At 52.2% G+C, this 20186-nt stretch overlaps 2 protein-coding genes across 13 annotated transcripts in view; one reads left to right on the top strand and one right to left on the bottom strand.

The window, feature by feature from the left end:
* Positions 1-7122, bottom strand: part of RANGAP1 (Ran GTPase activating protein 1) — a 32122-nt gene extending 25000 nt beyond the window's left edge. The window contains exons 1-2 of one of the 4 annotated variants that reach the window (XM_082739989.1): positions 6669-7122; positions 3189-3338 (exon numbers count right to left, since the gene is read on the bottom strand). In XM_082739989.1, the coding sequence (XP_082596115.1) occupies positions 3189-3300 (112 nt within the window). In that variant the 5' untranslated portion in view covers positions 3301-3338; positions 6669-7122. Of the gene's footprint in view, positions 1-3188; positions 3339-3925; positions 4099-4130; positions 4648-6668 lie in introns of those variants that run through there. The other 3 variants (XM_082739990.1, XM_082739991.1, XM_082739988.1) reach the window with 3 other exon arrangements.
* Positions 7123-13969: 6847 nt separating this feature from the next.
* ZC3H7B (zinc finger CCCH-type containing 7B) overlaps positions 13970-20186 on the top strand; it is a 57786-nt gene continuing 51569 nt past the window's right edge. For 6 of the 9 annotated variants that reach the window (XM_082739973.1, XM_082739970.1, XM_082739968.1 and 3 more), the window contains exon 1: positions 14069-14655. The gene's annotated coding sequence lies outside the window, so the exon portion shown is untranslated. Of the gene's footprint in view, positions 14656-17099; positions 17180-20186 lie in introns of those variants that run through there. The other 3 variants (XM_082739975.1, XM_082739967.1, XM_082739966.1) reach the window with 3 other exon arrangements.

Raw genomic sequence — 20186 nt, 5'->3', positions numbered from 1 at the left:
GTGGTGATTTGCAACCTGTAAGGAGCTCGCAGACAAGCTGTCCCGGTGGGGCCTGCGCACATGCCTCCCTCCCCAGGCTGAGGCCGCCAGCAGCCAGCAGCACCTCCCCAGGAAGCGCTGCTATACATCCCAGGCAGGTCAGATCCTGCTTGGCAGGTTTCACAGCCCTGGTCTCCCCGCAGACACTGCCTGCTACCATTTTACACTCTCTGGAGTGATGACTTATCATTACATGGAGACTGGGTTCATAAGCCCCTCCTCACTGGGCCATGAGCTCCAGCTCATGAAAGCAGGGACTTTGCCTCCACTCACTGCCGTGCCCCGCAGAGAGGAATGCTCAGCCTCCTCCCCCCACACCGTCTAGTCACTGCTCCGTCTATTTCACAACGGAATCCGCGGAGACACAGAGAGCACGTACACGCCTACTGAGGTTACACAGCCAGAAGGTGGTGACCAGCACTCATTTTCCTTTTCTCATTTCACAACCAGAAGGCTGGACAGGTATGAGCCTCCCACTTTCTAGAAGGGGAAGCTGAGGTTTAAAGGAATGAAGCAACTCTGCCCAGAAATTCAGGAAAAGGGCAGAACTACGTTTCAGACTGGTCTTCTGAAACTCTACCCACGTGCTCCTCTCCAAATCCTTGCTTTGGCACACAACCATGGACTTTATGCAGCGCTCCCCCCAACCGCACCCCCTCAATCCCTCCCCTGCACCGGGTCCCCAGGTGCTCAGGTGTCCTCTGTAGCTGGCACGAGGGCTGAAATCATGTCTCAGCCCCTCGGACCACTTGCTCTCAAACGGAACCCCCCCAACAGCCGGAGACCAGCCAGCCAAACAAGGAGGGGGGACAGCTGCTCACGGGGACGTCTGGGCAGTCCTGAAGCGCCAGGCAACAAGAGATGCCAGGGCCCCGAGGGAAGACTTCTACTGTACGAGTGATGCAAGCATGGAGGGTTCAGCCCTGGGGAGAGTGACAGGTACAACTCGAACTGGAAGAAAAAGCATCAACATGGGACGAGAAGGGACAGGAAGGCGGAGATCACCACTGGCTGGCCTCTCTCACTTGTTTTCAATACAAAGGGGGTTCTTTTTTTTTTTTTCCTTATTTATTTGACAGAAAAAGAGAGACAGCGAGAGAGGGAACACAAACAGGGGGAGTGCAAGAGAGAGAAGCAGGCTCCCCACCAAGCAGGAAGCCTGATGTGGGGCTCGATCCCAGGACCCCAGGATCATGACCTGAGCCGAAGGCGGACGCTTCATGATGAGCCCCCCACGTGCCCAGGTGTGGGACTCAAACAGCGGCCAGGGCTGCGCTGTCCAGACCAGCGGTCAGGAGGCCGGGCGGCAGAGCCTGCTCTCAGCCTCCACAGCCTCACACAGTGACAGGTTCCAGGTGTTCACCACGTAGCCAAGGAGAAGCAGAAAGACCTTTCTTTGGTCCTTAAATGACTTACTGGGGAGAGAAAAGAGCCTTGTTCTCATCATCAGTTTCGCGGCTTCCTCACACACGCCCGTGCCCTCTCCTGACTGGGCCGGCTCACTCACAGCCAAGACGAAGGCCCTTTCTGGAACCAGGACTCAGCCGCCGGGCTCCCGCACACAGCATCCAAGGGCCTCTGCATTGGGCTCCCTCTGGCATCCTGATTTCTTCTGTCCCAAGACCACCCTGTGTGTCTCAGCTCCCGTGCCGCACTCCTGTGGTTCTCCGGCCTCTAGTGCCCTTTCCCCTCTTAAGAACAGTCCACACCCGACCTCATCCACGGAGACTTCCAGGGCCCTCTGAAACCAGACATGAGCCCTCTCCCTCGCCGAGCTTCCCACAGCTTTCTGTTCACGTCACTCAGAATAGCCTTCACCCTCGGCCGCACCCCGGTAGCTCTCTGAGCCCGTCCCTCCCTACTCCCGGGCAGAAGCTCCTCAGAGGCTGGGACTGTAGCTGGGCATCCCTGGAGGCGGCAGGTCCAGCCCGCGCCGGTGAAGTGGTGATCTGCCCGGATTTTAAGGCTAGACAGGCTTGAGCTCAAATCCCAGCTCCACCGCTTCTACCTGAGCCCTTAGGCAAGTCCTATCTCTCACTTCCCTGGGTTTTCATTTTCCAACCTACAAACTGGGGATGAAACTCACCTCAAGGACGTTTAGGAAAATAAAACGAGATTCCATCTGCATGGCACTTGAGCCTGCCGACTCGGCATTCACTGAGTGGCATTTCATAGCAAATTCGTGTTTCCTGAACTGAGCTGAATGTCCACCGAGAAACACAGGAACAGAAATTCAGCTGGACCTCTGTTAAAATCCTGGCTCTGCTATGTACCAGCTGTATGACCTTGGGCAAGTTAGGTCTTCCTAATTGTTTTTCCTTCTTTATAAAATGGTAACATTTCCACCTCCCTCCCCCAAGGATGGTGCATGATCAAAAGTGACAAGAGCTCAGGGGAGCTCTATAAATTTTAAGGCCTTCTAGAGATATTAAGAATGTGCATGGCCACACTCCCACCAACCCAAGGACTCAAGTGGCTTCCGAGCCAGTGCAGGGCAACAAGCCTGCCTACACTCCCTGACAACCAGGCAAGCCCAGACCAGTTTCCCTAGTTGGACTTGAACCTCAAGAGGCCTCGCAGGTACTGACATAGGCGCCTTCACTTCCAAACGCCAGCGGATTCCGGGTTGATGAGTGTTAGCCAGGCTCTAGCTAGGGATGAAAAGGCAGGGCCTGTGTTCTTGTTCCTAATTCCCTCCAGTCCTCATTCCTCTACACAGACAAGAACATCCATCCCTCTCCCAAGGGCATTCAGGTACCTGGACCAGACCTCCAAGAGGGCCCTACCTCTGGGGAGGGCAACCAGTACTCCCAGCCCGGGGACCATGGTGGTAAAGGTCTGAAGACATCAGGGGCGATATCCTGAGGCTGTCGTGGCCCCTCATCGTTTACTATCCTTTCCCACTTGCCAACCTAAGCTGTCACCAGCGAGGATGGCCTCCAAAAACACGACGACCAGCAAGGAAGCCTGTACGTGCTTGTGGACACATCATCTCTGAGCCTCACTGTTAGATAGGCCCAACGATATCTCACAGAGCTACTAGAACAAACAATGTGATAATGTAGCTAAACAAGCCTGAGCACAAGTAGAGTAAGTAGTCGTTAGCACACTCCCTTTCCTCCCCTGGGCCAGCCCATGCGCGGACTCACCATCTTCTGCAGTGTTGAGTTTGAGGCTCTTGCCCTTGAAGCTCAGCTGTCCCCCGGCCACCTGGGTTTTGGCAAGCGTCTCTGCTAGCTTGGCAATGTCTTCAGAGGCCATGCTGGCCACGTTGCTGAGCTCCCCTGGAAATCTGCAAACTGAGCAGGACAAAGTTTCACTAAAAGAGAGGGCGCCCTGGTGGCTCCGTCAAGTGTCTGCCTTCAGCTCTGGTTCCTGGGATCAAGCCCCCTATCGAGTTCCCCGCTTGGCGGAAAGCCTGCTTCTCCCTCTGCACCCCACCCCCCGCTTGTGTTCCCTCTCTTACTGTGTGTGTGTGTGTGTGTGCGTGTCTCTCTCTCTCTAATAAATAAATAAGTAAAATATATATAAAAAAAGAGAGAGATAGAGAGAGAGTCTCCTGGGGCCCCCCAGCTGAGGAGGACAGGGCAGAACAGGGTTTTGAACCCCCTTCCCCCACTATGAAGATTCCAACAGCTAAACTATTGGGAGAAATGAAAATAGCATTAGGGAAAGAACAATTCTGGAAAGGTGGAGAAAGTGGCAAGAATGTAGTAAAATCACATTTTAGCCTCTGGAAAGTCACTACCTTACTTTAACTCCTCCCCTGCCCAAATGCCCCAGCTGGGACACCAAGCAGAGCCATGTGAGTTGCCCGTTTTCTGGGTCCCTTGTGAATGGCAGTTGAGTCCCTGACCAATAGCAGCAAAGAGCCCCAAGCACACACCTGCCTGATCATCTTGGCTACTCTCTGTTTGAGGGTCCCCTTCCTCAAACAGAACTAAGATGGCTATGGGATCCAGGTCGTCCATCCCAGGAAATGCCCCACCACCCACGCTGGCATGTCTCTGGGCGTGGGGCACAGGGGTCAGCCCACTGCACAGCCAGTTTCAACCTTGGCGAGGAGACTGGGCAACCCATGGCAGCCAGACCTCAGGGGTTCCTAGGAGACCAGAGGTTTCTACATCACAACAGCCACCATCACAATAGATCAAGGGCAGAGTTCCTAAAGAAAGGAGCTTCCAGCCTGGCAGAACTCAGCACACTGGCAGAAAGGACCATTCCATTTTCCTAAAAAGGAAAAGGCAGGTAATCAGGGTACACCAAGGAAGACGGATATGGGGGACACAACTTGACCCATAGAGACTTCTTCTTATCCAGAACATGTTCTTTCCCAATCTATTCATCCTTAAGATACGACTGTGACGGCCCCCAATCCTCTCATTCCCCCAGGCGTCCTCTGGGCTTCCGACAGCCAGCTTCCCACCTCCTTCTCTTTAACTTAACCCGGATCACCCTGGTTTGTCTATCTTTACCAGGAAGCATGAATTATTCTTCTGGGTAACGAGGCGTCTTTTCATACATTCAACAAACATTTATTGTGTACTACTATGTTCTATACTTGTTCCAGATACCGGAAGCACAGCAGTGAATGAAAAAAAGAGTGCCTTCTTAAAATAAGTGTTCTTTCTCTCTTTTTAAAGATTTTATTTATTTATTTATTTGACAGAGAGAAAGATCACAAGTAGGCAGAGAGGCAGACAGAGAGAGAAGGGGAAGCAGGCTCCCTGCTGAGCAGAGAGCCCAATGCGGGGCTCGATCCCAGGACCCTGATCATGACCTGAGCCGAAGGCAGAGGGTTAACCCACTGAGCCACCTAGGCGCCCCTATTTTTTTTTTTTTAAAGATTTTATTTATTTATTTATTTGACGGAGAGATCACAAGTAGGCAGTGAGGCAGGCAGAGAGAGGGGGATATTCACTTATTTTAAAGATTTTATTCATTTATTTGACAGACCCAGCGAGAAGGAACACAAACGGGGAGTGAGAGAGGGAGAAGCAGGCTTCCCACTGAGCAGGCCCATTCCAGGACTCTGGGATCATGACCTAAGCTGAAGGCAGACACCCAATGACTGAGCCATGCAGGCACCTCTTAAAATTTTATTTTTTAAGTAATCGCTATGCCCAAAGTAAGGTCTAAACCCACAACAGCAAGATCAAGAGTCCCAAGCTCTAACAACTGAGCCAGCCATGCACCCCTTAGAACATGTGTTCTCCACAAGATATGTAGTATCTTAAAACAATGATAAGAAGAAAAACAAATAGAGAAGAGGGAAAGGAGTTTTCTGGGGGTTGCAATTTAAAACAGATTGGTTAGAGGAGTGCCTGGTGGCTCAGTTGGTTAAGCAACTGACTATTGACCTCAGTTCAGGTCTTGATCTCAGGGTCATGAGTTCAAGCCCCATATTGGCTCCACAATGGGCATAGAGCCTACTTAAAAAACAAACCAGAATGGCTAAAGAAGATATTATTAGGAAAGAAACAAAGACTTGAAGGATATCAAGGTCTGGGCCAGGCAGGTATCTGAAGGAAGAGCATTCCTGCAAACCAAATAGCAAAAGCAAAGGCTCTTGGTTGGGGGGAAGAGAGGAGATTAGAGGAACTGCAAGGAGGCGGGTGATGTTGGAAGGCAGAGAGGGAAGGAGAAATAAAGCAAGAAATGAGAAGAGAGAATTAGCAAGAGGCCAGAGTCACAAAGGCCATTTAAAAAGTGTGGCTTTTACTCTGAGTGAAAAGGAGAGCCACTGGTGGGTTTTTAACAGAGAAAAGCAGGCACTGACAGACGTTTTGACAGGATCACTTAAATGCAACCTAAGGCCTGGCATCTGGAAGGTGATCCAAAAACGAAGAGATGACACTAAATAAACATAAGCCTGAAACCCCGCCATCACGTGCAGTTCTGGGTAGGCCAATTTGAGGCAAGAGAAATGGTGGTGGGGCTCCCAGGTATGCTCCTACTGGAACACAGAACTTCTCAGCTAGAAAAGGGCCTGTTCCTCGGTCCCATACGGACACAACATGCACTTTGAAGACTGCCAAAACGAAGCACAGAGAGGTGTTTGATTCGCCCTAGGTCTGCAAAGGATCAGTAAATATACAAACGGTCCTCTCCTTTTCGGGCACGAAAGTCGCAGATTTTCTCGGGTGCACATCTACCGTTTCTGCGAAGCGTCAGCAGTGACTCATGGCGATCTCAGGGGCTACGGCGCCAGGCCAGGCCCTCCGCGGGCGTGGGGCTATGGGGATGCGGCGAAAGGGGAGCGACGCGCGTGTGCGGGCCTCAAATGACAGGCGGGAGGCGCGGGAGCCCCATCCGGGATCCCCGGAGGACGCGCACCGCCCCCAGTTGTCACCGACGCCAACAAGAGGCGCCACTGCTGGCAACTGCGCCAAACGCCCTCTCCAAGCCTCAGTTCCCCGATCTGGGAAAAGGGCCTGTGCCCCCCCCCCCAGCACCCCCTCTCTCAGCCCCTCCGCGCTTGGCCGTGGAAGCGGAGGGGAAAAGGCCGCGAAGACACCCAGAAGGCGCACAGAAGCGCCACACCTTCCTCGCCCAGATGCAAGGACGCGCCGCCCCCCGCCCCCATCCGAGGCAGGTGACGGGGAAAGGAAAGGGACCCCGACCCTTACCGTAAACAGGCGGCGCCGTCGCGTGGGACGACCTGAGCGCGCGCGTCCGCCCGGCGGGGGCGGGAAATGATTTAGGGTCCGGGTCAGGTCAGGTCGGGGTCGCCGCCTCCGAGCCCACGGGTCCCGATGCCCGGCCCACTCTTCCGTCAGCTCTCTCGGCAGTTCTCGCCACTCCCGTCTCCGACACCACCTGCTCCCCGCACGGCGGCGGATGATGGCGGAGGAGGAGGATTTTGAAAGCCGGCAGTTTCTTTCCTTCGATTTGATTTGTTCGAGGCCCCGGCCGGGTTTCCCCTCCCCCCGCGCGCGTGGCCTATCGGGTATGGTAGTCAAGTTTTCCTGCGCGGGGGGCGGTGTCCGCGGCAGGAGTGCGCCTACGAACTACCAGTCCCGTGATGCACCGCGTCCCAACGCGCCACCGCCCTCTCCCTCTGCGCCCTCCCTTTTCGGCTTCTGGCTCTTTCTCCAGGAGGCCACAGGGCGGCGTGTAACCTCGGGCGCCCAGAGAGACTACAATTCCCGTCAAGCCTTGCGGTCCACGCGACTCAGCCTTTCCGGAAAGGTTCATGCTCACCTATCTTTATAGACAAAGACTAGTAGTCCCAAAGGCGAGCTGTTGGATCTGTTCAGCAAGAAATACGCATCCGTTTCCTCAAAGGAAAGCCTCATCTTTTTAATCCCATGAAATGAAAGGCCATTCGAAGGGTTTCACATAAATAGCCGCAAGTTGTTTGATAATTAAAAAGGGGAAATGGCTATCCTATGTTAGAGAACCTGGGACACCATCTTTTTTTTTTTTTTTTTTAAGATTTTATTTATTTAGGGCGCCTGGGTGGCTCAGTGGGTTAGGCCGCTGCCTTCGGCTCAGGTCATGATCTCAGGGTCCTGGGATCGAGCCCCACATCGGGCTGTCTGCTCAGCAGGGAGCCTGCTTCCCTCTCTCTCTCTGCCTGCCTCTCCATCTACTTGTGATTTCTCTCTGTCAAATAAATAAATAAAATCTTTAAAAAAATTTTTTTTTATTTATTTATTTGACAGAGATCACAAGCAGGCAGAGAGGCAGAGGAGGAAACAGGCTCCCCGCTGAGCAGAGAGCCTAATGCGGGGCTTGATCCCAGAACCCTGGGATCTTGACCTGAGCCGAAGGCAGAGGCTTTAACCCACTGAGCCGCCCAGGCGCCCCCTGGGACACCATCTTAACTAAATGGTGCCCGTTAACATTAGTAACATGACAAACTGACGTCCATTGCACACCTGCTGAAGTGATGCACTGAGAAGGACGCATGGGATCGTGCAGTCAGCAATGCGGAAGATTAACCTAATCCTGAGGAAACATCTGCCAAACCCAACGGAGTTACAGTTTCTTCCGCTTCAGTTAGAATAACCGCTCTGTACTCTTGCAAGAATGTCTGTGTCATGAAAGACTAAGAAAATCTGAGGAACTGTTGCAGATTTAAGGAGACTAAAAAAGACATGACAACTAAACACAAACAGGGGTCGTGGACTGGATCCTGGACTGGGGAGGAAATTACTTTAAAGGCCAACATGGAGACAATTTAGCAAAGCCTGACTGCATATTAGATGATAGCATTGTGTCAGTGTTCAAGTTATTGATGGTTGGGCGCCCGGGTGGCGGAGTTGGTTGCACCACTGCCTTCGGATCAGGTCGTGATCCCAGAGTCCTGGGATTGAGCCCCGCATTGGGCTCCCAGCTCTGTGGGAAGTCTGCTTCTCCCTCTGACCTTCTCCCCTCTCATCTCTCTCTCACTCTCTCAAATAAATAAATGAAATCTTTTTTTAAAATTTATTGATTGTTATTATTGTGCTGGGTTATGTAAGAGGCTGCCCCTGTTCTTGGGAATGTATGCTTAAATAATTAGGGGTGTGGTATCAGCAACTGACTTACCAATAGTTCAAAAAATGTATATATACGTAGAGAGAGCGCGCGCATGTGGCCTGATGTTCAAAATAAGTGAATCTGGGTGAGGGGGTATGGGGGGGGCGGTCTTTGAACAGTTCTGCTACTTTCCCCTAGGTTTTAATTTTTTAGGTATCAGAACACAAATAGCTTTTCTTTTTTTCTTTTCGCAAAGAACATTTTATCCATTATATAAATAACATGTGTTTGCTATAAATACTTCAACCAACATAGAACAGGATAAAGAGAAAAGTAAACATTACCCGAGAAACTCTAGCACCCAGAGATAATCACCATCAACATATGCAGCCTTCTCCAAAGTCACCTCTCACAACTTGGCCCACGCACATGATTTTTGCTTTACCTGCAATTGAAAGTTAAATATATTATGTGCCAGATCTTTTCACACACACTTAATTTAATCTTTACAACCGCAAAGGAAGCGGGCATCATTGCTACCCCTTCCAGCAGAGAGATGAGAAAACAAGCTCTATACCCTGGTTCGCACCACTCCTGAGATGTGGGTCCTCTTTCCACCCATCCTCTCCTATTCTGCCTATAAGGCCCATGGCAAATACCATCTCCTCCGGGAAGCTTTTCTACATCACTCTGTCCAGAATGAGTCACCTTCCTCTAGGCCCTATAGCAAGCTTCAAGTCCCCACAGTGGCTGATTTGCAGCTCTGAGAGCTTTTTCACAACATTAATAATATTATTGGCAGCGTCCTTGTCAACCTGGGAGAGCTTTGGGGCAGGTACTGTACCCAACTTGGCAGTGTCTTTTCCGGGATTCACCTGTCGTAAGTGCTTCACGTTCCCTCATTTGAGCTGGATTCCAGTCAGGGTCACTGGATGTTTGCTTAAAATGAGTCATCATCTGAGAAGGCTGAGATGCTCCCAATTAGGCCTGATGCTATTCCTGTGCCGATTACAGCTAGCACTGATCAAATCAGTCTGGATTTTCCTTGGGGTGATCCCCAGCCTCCCTTTTCCAGTTTTTCTTTTTGAGGCCTTCCTTGACCTTCTGACAGAGACCTCCCAGGAGGGCAGATGGTAGAACATCTTAGGTGATCTTCCCTGCCCTCCCCTAACTGATGCGTCATAAGATTTTCAGGTTTGGAAGGGAATTCTTAGCAGAAACAATGGCCTTCAGGGTGCCTGGCTAGCTCGGTCCAGTCCATAGAGCATGCGACTCTTGATCTCAGGATAGTGAGTCCAAGCCTCACGCGGGGTGTGCATTCTACTTAATTGAAAGGGAGAGAAAAGGAAACAACAGTCTTCAAGGGCTAAAGAGGTATTGGGAGGTAATGAGAGCCTGGGGGAGAGTAAATGTTCTGTCTGAACATGTTCATGTTCTATACTCAAAATCACCAAAACAGCCCAACATCACCCCCTTAGCAATCCAGATTCTGTCTGTTACTCCTGAAACTAGATTCTGTCTTAAACCACTTTAAAATGGGAAGACTGGGAGAAGGAGGTTACACAATGGTACACAGTGTCAGAGGAGTCCAGAGCCATCAGTGTTTCCAAGCAACGCAGTTGTCATCCCTTCTCTTTCTGCAACTCACTCTCTCTCCTTTTCAAGGTATCACCTGAGAGCTAGTTTGCTGTGCCTAGTAAATGGAATCAAAGCCTTTGACAGATGGACAGAGCCATCTCAGGCCACGCCTATCTTCAACACTTCAAAGAATTGAGGACCAGAGAGGTTAGGTGACCTGCCCAAATTACACAGTAATTTAGACAAGAGACAGTAGGTCTTTTTGTTTGTTTTAAGTAAGCTCTATGCCCAGCGTGGGGCTTGAACTCATGATCCCAGTAATCAAGAGTAGCTTGCTCTACCAAATGAGTCAGCCAGGTACCCCAAGATAAAAAAGAGCAGAAGCCAGATCTCTGGGGTCCTTTTCAACACACATGCAAAACAATTCATTCTGTGAGTGTGAGGTGGGTATAAGGGGAAAGGAGAATGTTTGAGACCTTTCTGTCTCTTTGCAGCTTCTTGTTCTTTTGTTTTTAAAGGATGTTCTGAAGAGAAAAGCAGGCTGCCTCTGATTAGTTTGGTTTACTTTAACTGAGTGTTTTAAATTCCATTGTGGTGCCTGGAAACAAACTTAATTACTAATTGTAAAGGGGATAAATAACAATATTTATACTGGTTCTAAGAGCTACTAAGTCTGCAGACTTGCCATTTAGTGAGATCAAAGACAAATGCCTGAATTATGCCGGACATGTGAGGAATGTGGAGAGAAATTCCCAAGATCCTTCAGGGTCCTGGTGCTTGCTTAGGGCTCCGAGAGAAAGGTGGTGGGCCTGGCTTCCCAGCATTGCAGAGTCGTCTGCCCCCTCACCCTCAAGGGTCAGCTCCCCTGGTGGGAAGTTGCTGCTAACAGATTATTCTGTTAAAGACCACTCAAACCACATTCTCCCCCGGTTCAAGCCCAGGGCTCCCCATCAGAATACATGATCTTTTAAATTTTTAAAAAAATTTTTTTAAGATTTTATTTTTATTTATTTGACAGACATAGAGAGATCACAAGTAGGCAGAGAGGGAGGCGGGGGGTGGGGGAATAGTCTCCCCGCTGAGCAGAGAGCCTGATGTGGGGCTCAATCCCAGGACCCTGGGATCATGACCTGAGCTGTAGGCAGAGGCTTCAGCCCACTGAGCCACCCAGGTGCCCCTACATGACCTTTTTAAACTTTGATAAATAACCATAATTAAAATAATTCATTCCCCCCACAAATAGTAATCAAGTATTTACTCTGTACCAGGCACTGTTCTGGCTCTTGGAATCCGAGGGTGAGTGAGACAGAAAAGAATGTTGTCTGTGGAGGAGCTTAAATTGTGGCCTCATGTTTTTGGGGAGTTTCCTGATACCAAATGCTTTTGGTAAATTATTTTCTCCTTTAAGAATTTTTTTGTTCCAGGGTGCCTGGAACAAAAGAATTTATTTATTTAAGATCTTATTTATTTATTTGAGAGAGAGTGAGAGAGAGCGTAAGAGGGGAGAAGGTCAGAGGGAGAAGCAGACTTCCCACTCACCTGGGAGCCCCATGTGGGGCCCAATCCTGGGACTCCAGGATCATGACCTGAGCCAAAGGCAGTCGCTTAACCCGTTGAACCACCCAGGCATCTGGAAATAATTTTTTAATAAATACTTACAGGAATTTTTAAAAAATAGTATAGATGAAAAAAGCATTAAGAATAAAGTTAAGGGGGCACCTGGGTGGCTCAGTGGGTTAAGCAACTGCCTTTGGCTCAGGTCATGATCCCAGGATCCTGGGATCAAGCCCTCCCCACGCCCCTCCCATTGGGCTCTCTGCTCAGGGGAGCCTGCTCCCACCTCCCCACCCCCGCTGTTCTGCCTGCTTGTGATCTCTGTCTGTCAAATAAATAAATAAAATCTTTAAAAAAAAAAAAAAGAATAAAGTTAAGGGTGTTGCCTGGGTGGCTCAATGGGTTGAGTGTCTGCCTTGGGCTCAGGTCATGATCCCAGGACCCTGGGATCGAGCTCCACATCAGGCTCCCTGCTCAAACCTGCTTCTCCCTCTCCCACTCCCCCTGCTTGTGTTCCCTCCCTCTCTCGCTGTCTCTCTCTCTCTCTGTCAAATAAATAAATAAAATCTTTTGGAAAAAAAAAAAAAGGAAAAGGATATGTGTTCCTTTACGGGCCACTTGCGATGGTGGGATTACTTCCCTGGCCAGCTAGTTCATTTGAGGCAAGATGTGGGGATCCGGCTGGCCTCAGCATCCTCCTCCACAACACGGGGGTGATGGTAACAAGTGGTGGCTAATCTGATCGATTGTCAAGAGCAGTTCACTGTAAATTGTGCAGGGGGTATATTTATCAGATATTCTTATCCTTATTTACAAGTGAGGAAGTTGATGATGTGAGATTGCCCACAGTCACCCAGCCCGCAAGAGGTGGGAGCTGGGACTCCCACCCAGCTTGGTCTTCCAAATGCCAGCGCCCAACTTCCCCAAATCTCCAGGGAAGCTGCCTTTAACCCAGGATCTTGGGTCTATCCCAGGTGACCCAGGGATTGAATTCCCACGAAATATCAGAATCCCTAAGGGGTGCTTGTTAGAAATGCTGAATCAGAATGTTTTTTTTTTTTAAAGTATTTTATTCATTTATTTGACAGAGAGAGGTACAGTGAGAGAAGGCACACAAGCCCCGAAGTGGGGCTTGATCCCAGGACCCCGGGATAATAACCTGAGCTGAAAGCAGACACCCAGTGACTGAGCCACCCAGGCACCCCTGAATTAGAATCTTTTGAGAGCCGGGGATTAGATATCTTCATTTTCAGCAAATCCTGCTCTGCAGTAAGTCCAAGGACCTCTGGACGCTGCTTTTCATAAGAAAAAAAAAAAAAAAAAAAAAGATTTATTTATTTATTTGGCAGACAGAGATCACAAGTAGGCAGGGAGATAGGCAGAGAGAGAGGGAGAGGAAAGCAGGCTCCCCGCTGAGCAGAGAGCCAGATGTGGGACTTGGTCCCAGGACCCCGGATCATGACCCAGGCTGAAGGCAGAGGCTTTAACCCACTGAGCCACCCAGGTGCCCCAGCATCTGACTCTTGATTTCAGCTCAGGTCATGATCTCAGGGTCCTAAGAACAAGCCCCGCCTAGGGCTCCTTGCTCAGCAGAGAGTCTTTTCTTTCCCTCTCCCTCTGCCCCAACCCCTACCCATTCTCTCTCTCTCTCAAATAAATAAATATCTACACCCCCAGATAAATAAAACCAAGCTTTCAGGATCATTGTGAGAAGGAAGTAAGTAGACACATCTCCGGGTTCTTGCCCTCCTTGCCCTTAGGACAGTGTGTTTAAATGTTAAAAATCTGTCCTACAGGGGCGGCTGTGTGGCTCTGTCAGTTAAATGTCTTTCGCCAGGTCATGATCCCAGGGTCCTTGAATGGAGCCCCATGTCAGGCTCTCTGCTCAGTGGACCACCTGCTTCTCCCTCCCTCTCTGCCTGCTGCTCCCCCTGCATGTGCTCTCTATCTCTGTCAAATAAATAGTTTAAACCTTAAAAAATTTTTGTCCTAACAATATTTCCCCAGCATCTAAGATGTCTGGCACAAAGGTTTGGGGAAGAGATAACATAAAGTCTGCTGGGGTCACAGTTGATCCTCAGTAATTAAAATACACACATGTGTACGTGTATGTACATACATACGCACGTAAGTATGTGTGCATGAATATGTAAGTGCATGTGTGTGTGTCTGAAATTAAAAGGAGGAAAGAAGGACATTTGAGAGAACTCTCCCGGGGTGTGGGAGTCGTCTGGAATCAAGGGCGCAGGTAGTGGCAGCGAGGATGACACGGTATTTGGAATCAGAAGCTCGGGATTCAAATCCAGCCTGGGCCTGCCCGGCTCGGAGGCGGCGGCGAGGAAGGCCAGACAGCCCGCCTCTCTGGGTCATCTCCCTTTACCCACTGGGTCTTCTAAGTACCCTCAAACCCTTTCCGGAAAGATCTCAAACATAAAACACCAGCCGACTGAGGGTCTGATGCTTCTCTGATGAGCCTCTGGTCCTCGTCCGTGGATTGGGGCGGGGGCTTTAGTGAAAGCACCTGGCAACGCGGGAGCCCCTCCACCTACCGGGAAGGGCCGAGGCGCTGAGTTGGACCAGCAACGACTCGCCCGAGGAAAAAGCCCTAAAAGGGAAGGCCACGTTGAGAGAAAATAAAGGTGGCTTCCAGGCAGGAGCTCTGCACGGGGCAGGGGGACTTCCCCGCCCCCAGGTGCGCAGCCCGCGCCGCCCACCCCGGGCGCGAGGCGAGGGCAGCCGCGCTCTAGGACCCGAGGAGGAAGAGCTGCAGGAGACGGTGCCTCCAGCGGGTGCTGCCGCGAGCGGCCGGCCGAGGGGCTGGAAATGAAAGTAAAGCGCTCCGGAGCCACATGGACCGAGCTGCCGGGGCGGCGGCGCCGGGAGCACGATGCGGCCGCCCGTAATTAAATAGCATTTACTCTTATTATTACTAATAATAATAACGTAATCATACCTCTAGTCATAGCATACCATTTATCGGGCTCGGCGCAGGCCCGCGGGGAGCGCAGCCCGGCCGAGGTGAGTGCTGCGCGCGGCCCGAGCCCGGCGGGGCAGAGGCCGGGGCCCGACCGCGTCCCCGCGGCGGGCGCGGGAGGGCTCGGGGGCGCCCGGGGGCCCGCGCCGGGCCGGGAGAAGGCGCGGGGGAAGCCCGGGCCAGGCCGGAGCTGCGCGGGGCCACCCGCAAAGTGCATTTTGCAGAAATAAAGAAAGAGCCGCCAAATCCTCATTTCCTCCTTTTTGGGGCTCCCCCACCCCGTCCCCGTGCCCTGCCCCAAAGTTTCAAAGTTGTGCGGCCGGGGGCACCTGCCGCTGGGTGATTTGGCCGCCCCTGCAGCTCCGGGTGGTGGTGGGGGGGGGAGTGCCTTGGAATTTTCTTGCGTGGGGGGCTCCCGCCTCGGCGTCCGGAGCTTTGGGGTGCGCGGATGCTTTGCCGGGCCCCCGCGAAGGGGGTCGAGGGGGCTGGCAGGGGCGTTTCTGGCAGCGCGCCCCTTCCTTTTGTGTGCGCCTTGGTCCCGCAGCGCCGAGAGTTGAGGGGACCGCAGCAAGGGCCGAGGACCGCGGCCGCCGACGGGTCGCCTCTGTCGGCTGCGGCGGCCACGCGAGCCCGGGGATCCGGGGCCTGCGGCCCGGCCGGGGTTGGGGGGGGGGAGGGGGCGGCAGGAAAGGGGGGCGCGGTCTGGGCAGGGGGGCATTTCCGGTCGCGAGATCCATCCCTGGGCTGGGAGGCCTGAGCGGCGGGTCGCTGTGCCAGGAGCGCGCGGGGACTGGGGTGGTGGGGAGTGAGAGGGGGGTGCAGCTCCAGCGCTTGGGGGGCGCCCCCCGGAGATGGTCGCCCCAGAGTCACTGACCCAGACCTCCGACCCCCTCCCGCCCTCAGAGGATCCCCCCTCCAGGATCCCCCCCCTTCCCCGCCCTGGCCCCGGGCCTGCTCCCTCCTCTCCCTTTCCTTTTTAAAATCTCTCTGGCTCAGATATTTATAAGGTGCCTGGTTTAAGGGTCTTGCACAGAGACAAAGCAGTTTTCCCAGGAGGAAAACAAAACAAAACGAAAAGGTAGAAACGTCCCCCCTGCCCCTGATGGCTCTGGTGCCAACATGGCATCAATGGGGAAGAGTAGGGGCTGGGGCGGGGAAAGGGGGGCTGGGGAGTCTGGGGCTGGAGAAGGGGTCTGATCCTGGACTGGGGGACTGGGGGCCCACAGCAGCTTCGTGGGTTCTCTGGGGTTGCTCACAGAGACTTTGGTGTCTGGGTACCAGACTTTAAACCCCAACTTCTTACCATTTTCCTCAGCATCTGCAATTCATCCAGTCCCATGAAAATAGCAGAATGCAGATCCTTGAATTTTCACACAAATGGGATAATTATAGTACATTTAGCAACTGTTGGACACAAAATTCCAGCGGAATCTTTACTTCTACTACTGAGACTACTACTGCCCCTCTCCCCACATACAACCACACCCACCAGAGTCTTCCTTCCCCATTTTGACTTGCCACTGAAATTGGACTGTCAGGTAGAAATGATGTCTGTCCAAAATGCTGTTGGGGCAGATTGGAGGCCCCGGGGTACGCAAAGCTGGGAAGGTGAAACCTGTTTTGAGGAGGGATGAGATCTGAGGATGGGAGAGAGATTTTGTGGTTCCTGAACTGGAACCAGGTTTGTGTTTGACAGAGGCCGTGAATTCTAAGCTGTTGGCTTTTTGTTTGGGATGGACAACGAAGAATGCGGGGTGGGTGGATTATTGGGGGCTAAGAAGCTCTGTGGGATGAGCTAGTGTCTAGGTATAAGAAAGTTAAGGAGTCAGTAGGTTTGGATTTGCGACTCTGAAAATAATAATCCCTTAAATAGAACTTTTTCGTTTATAACAAAAGGGCTTTCACATATGCTAGCTCATCTGGGCTCCATAGCAACCATGTCAGGTAGACGTTATTCAGTCCTCATTTTCCAGATGAGAAACCTGAGGCTTCTAGAATCGAATGTCCCCCTGGAAATCACATAGCAGAGCTAGGATTCCCACTTAAGTGTTCGGACTCCGAATCTTCAGCCTTTCGCAGGGGCCCAGGCCACCTTCGCAAATTAGTTTTCGAATGCCTTCTGTGAACATGGTGAGATGCTGTGGGGCAGGTTTGGGGTTGAGTTTGTCGCCTAGATTGTGGCTGGAAGGAGAAAGTCAACTCGAGCAGAACCCACGAGAGGACCGAGCCCTGCTCAGGACTGGAGTCAATGCAGTGGGAGGGAGCAGAAGAGAGAGCTCTCAGGGTGACCTGGAAAAGAGAGGAAGGGCCTCTGGAAAGTGGATCTTGAGCTTGACAGAATGGGGAGGTCTGGCTGGGGAGAGAGAAGAGAAAGGGAATTTCTGGGATGACCCCAGTTGCTTCTGTGCTGGGAGGTTGGCGGGTAGTCTGACTCTTACAGTGGTTCCATGAGGGGGGTGGGCATTTATGTCTCCATTTCACAGATGGAAAAACTGAGGAACACGGGATTCATGTGCCTGGCCGGGTGTCAGCCAGCTGGATCGGAACCCAGGCTTATGTGACTGTTGAGTATGTGCTACGGGATTGGTATCAGAATTGGCTTGCCTACATTCAAATGTGTAGACAAAGAACAGAGACCAGGACAGGCGGATTCGCCAAACACAATGGGGGTGGGGGCTTAAGCCCAAAGACCAGCAGGCTCCCTGAGGCGGGGGAGTCTTACTGAACCTCCCTTCTATCCTGGGGCCTCATGGGGCTGGCCCAGCGAAAGTACTTAGAAGATTTCTGGAAGCATGCCTGGAGAAGGCAGAATGGTGGAGAAAGGAGGACTGGGCTCTGAGTGCGGAGTCTAAGTTCACTTCCTCAGTGCTTGCGGGTGCCGAGCTTGTGGTTTGGAAAGGAGAAAGATATGGGTGATTAACCTGAGCTTCCCAAGGGCAGACACTGGGTCTGATTCACCCTCTGTGCCCCAGGCCCTAGTGGAGGGGGGAGGAGGATACATTCAGCCAACAGTGCTGTCATACTGAGTTATGCCCCAGTGTAGAGGAGGAAGGGGTTGGTTTTTTTTTTTTTTTTTTGCCCTAGATGGAAGGTCTTTCTAGAAGAAGTGCCATTTGGACCCTTGGGAGGTGGTTCAGAAAGGCCAGAGAAGGCATTCTGAGGAGGGCCCGTGGGCTCTCTGGGCCTCAATTTCCCTTTCTGAAAACGAGCCCTGAGGTTGGATGGTGTGTGATGGTCACCTGTGGGGAGAAACCCAGTGCCCAGGGATCGGGGCAGGACAGTCAGAGGAGAGGAACTACACATGGGGGGGGGGTTTAATTTTGTAATCATATAGCTGTTGCCCAAGCCAGGATTTCCTCTAGTCTGGCCCTATTGTGTGTGAGTGCTTTTTCCTAGATGAGCTTCCTTAATCTTTACAGCAGCCCTACAGGGAAGCACTGTGATTGTCCCCATTTTACAGATAAAGAAACTGGCCAGGGAGGTTGAGCGGCAGAGCCGGAGAGCAGACCGGGGCAGCCTGGCGCTTGAGTTGCTCTGCGTGGGCCCAGGGACGGAGAGGGACGGGGCGGGTGGTGGTAACCTCAGATGGCAGAGGTGGAAGTGTCCCCTGAGGAGGAAGTCTGGCTGCCAGCTGAAGCCGGAGCCTCAGCCTGGGCTGATGGAGTGACGGCTCCGTGTCAGCTCCCAGGAGCCTCCACAGGAGCCAGCTCCTTTCATCACATTTAATGGCCCGTAGAAAACCGGCTGGCTTTCCTTTCTCTGTCATCACCAGCTCCGGGGCTCCTTCCTGCCTTATTTATTTCCCCAGGAAGTCTGTTTCTCGGCTAGCGCCCTGATGGCTTCTGCGGGTCCCCCCGTCAGGCCGCGGGGGCCACTGCTGCCTTCAGAACCCAGCTGGGGCCGACTTCAGTTCAGCCGCGGGGCCCTGGCCCCCACTCAGCGCTTGATGGCAGCAGTGGCACTTAGGGACACCGGCCACGACATGCTTAAGGCTGCTGTGTGCCAGCCCTGTGCTTGGCGCTTCCTGGGCCTTCTCTTACTGAATCCGCTCAACAATGCTTTGAGGCAGGAGCACGTTTTAGCTGCCCCATTTTGCAGATGAGAAGGCTGGGTCCAAGATCACCGGGCTGTGGTGGAGCTGGGACACGGAGGGTCAGAGGGAGCCAGGCACTCCCCAGCCCCAGCCCATGCTGCAAGAGAAGTGCCTTCAAGGTATTTTGTTTATTTACTTCGTCATCTCTATGCCCAATGTGGGGCTCAAACTTGCTACTCTGAGAACAAGGGTTGTATGCCCTCCCGACTGAGCCAGCCGGGCGCCTCACAAGTTCTTTTAGTCTCCACGAAGCTCTTATCTATCCAGAAATCTCGATGATTGGATGGGGTCACCCGCTCTCCAGCTCTTCCTACCCTGTCCACACGGTGACTTGGAAAGGGAACAGGGTGTCACATTCCCTGGGACCGAGAGCCATGTCTTCCGAAGTGCTGGGGTCAGCCAGCGAACATCCAGTAATCACTTGCTGTGAGGGCTGTGGGGGAGGTTGAGGATGTGACCCTTCCGGGGTTTACAGAGGTTCACCTGTGCCCTTGTTCTCTGGGCATCCGTGTCATGGCCTGCGGCACAGGAACTTAGGGCAGGGAGTCCAAAGTCCTGATTTTCATTCCCAGCTCCAGCACATTCTAGCTACGCATTCTGGGACATAATCATATTGTCACTCTTGGCCTCCCTCCCTCTCTCTCTCTCTCTTTTTTAAGATTTTATTTACTTATTTGACAGCGAGAAAGAGATCACAAGTAGGTAGAGAGGCTAGCAGGGGGTGGGGTGGATGAGGGAAGCAGGCTTCCTACTGAGCAGAGGCCCAATGTGGGGCTTGATCCCAGGACCCGGAGATCATGACCTGAGCTGAAGGCAGAGGCTTAACCCACTGAGCCACCCAGGCACTCAGTCTCTTGTTCTGTGAAATGGCCTGACCAATTCAGTCCCATCTTCCCTGGGTGTGCTGTGAGACTCAAATGAAGAGAATTTGAAAACTCTAAAGACCAATAGTGTGATAGCATGGTTGTGGTGGCCATAACCTCCAGAATCTTCTCCACTGCCTACCTTGATCTAGGCCCAGACCACTGCAGGAGACTGCTCACTCATTTTCCAGCTTCCCCTCTTTTCATCTGTCCTCAATGCAGCAGCCTGACGGATCTTCTCAAGATTTAAATGGGACCTTGTCAGTCCTCTGTTAAAAAGATTCCAGTGGCTTCCTGACACACACGGAACGCAGTGCTGGCTCCCCAGTCTGGCCTGCACAGAGCTTTCTAATGAGCCTTACTCGTCCTCCTGAAACTTGCTTCCTACTTGGCTTGCCCTCACTCTAGCGGTGTGGTGACACTGGCCTTCTGTCTTTTTCTCGAACATTCCGAGCTTTTCCCACCTTAGGGCCATTACCTTTGCTGGACCCTCTGCTGGTATGCGCTCACCTGCCTTCTCTGTTCCTATGCCTAGCTCCTTCTTGTTTCTCTTGAATGCTGATTCCCTGAAAGGCCATCCCTCCCCGCCACATTTCCAATTTTCAGTTTGCTCCTCTAA

This window comes from Mustela nivalis (assembly GCF_964662115.1).
Source record: "Mustela nivalis genome assembly, chromosome: 7".
Classification (NCBI taxonomy): domain Eukaryota; kingdom Metazoa; phylum Chordata; class Mammalia; order Carnivora; family Mustelidae; genus Mustela; species Mustela nivalis.
Note: the sequence above shows the minus strand (reverse complement) of the source record. Positions and strands in the feature narration are given on the sequence as shown.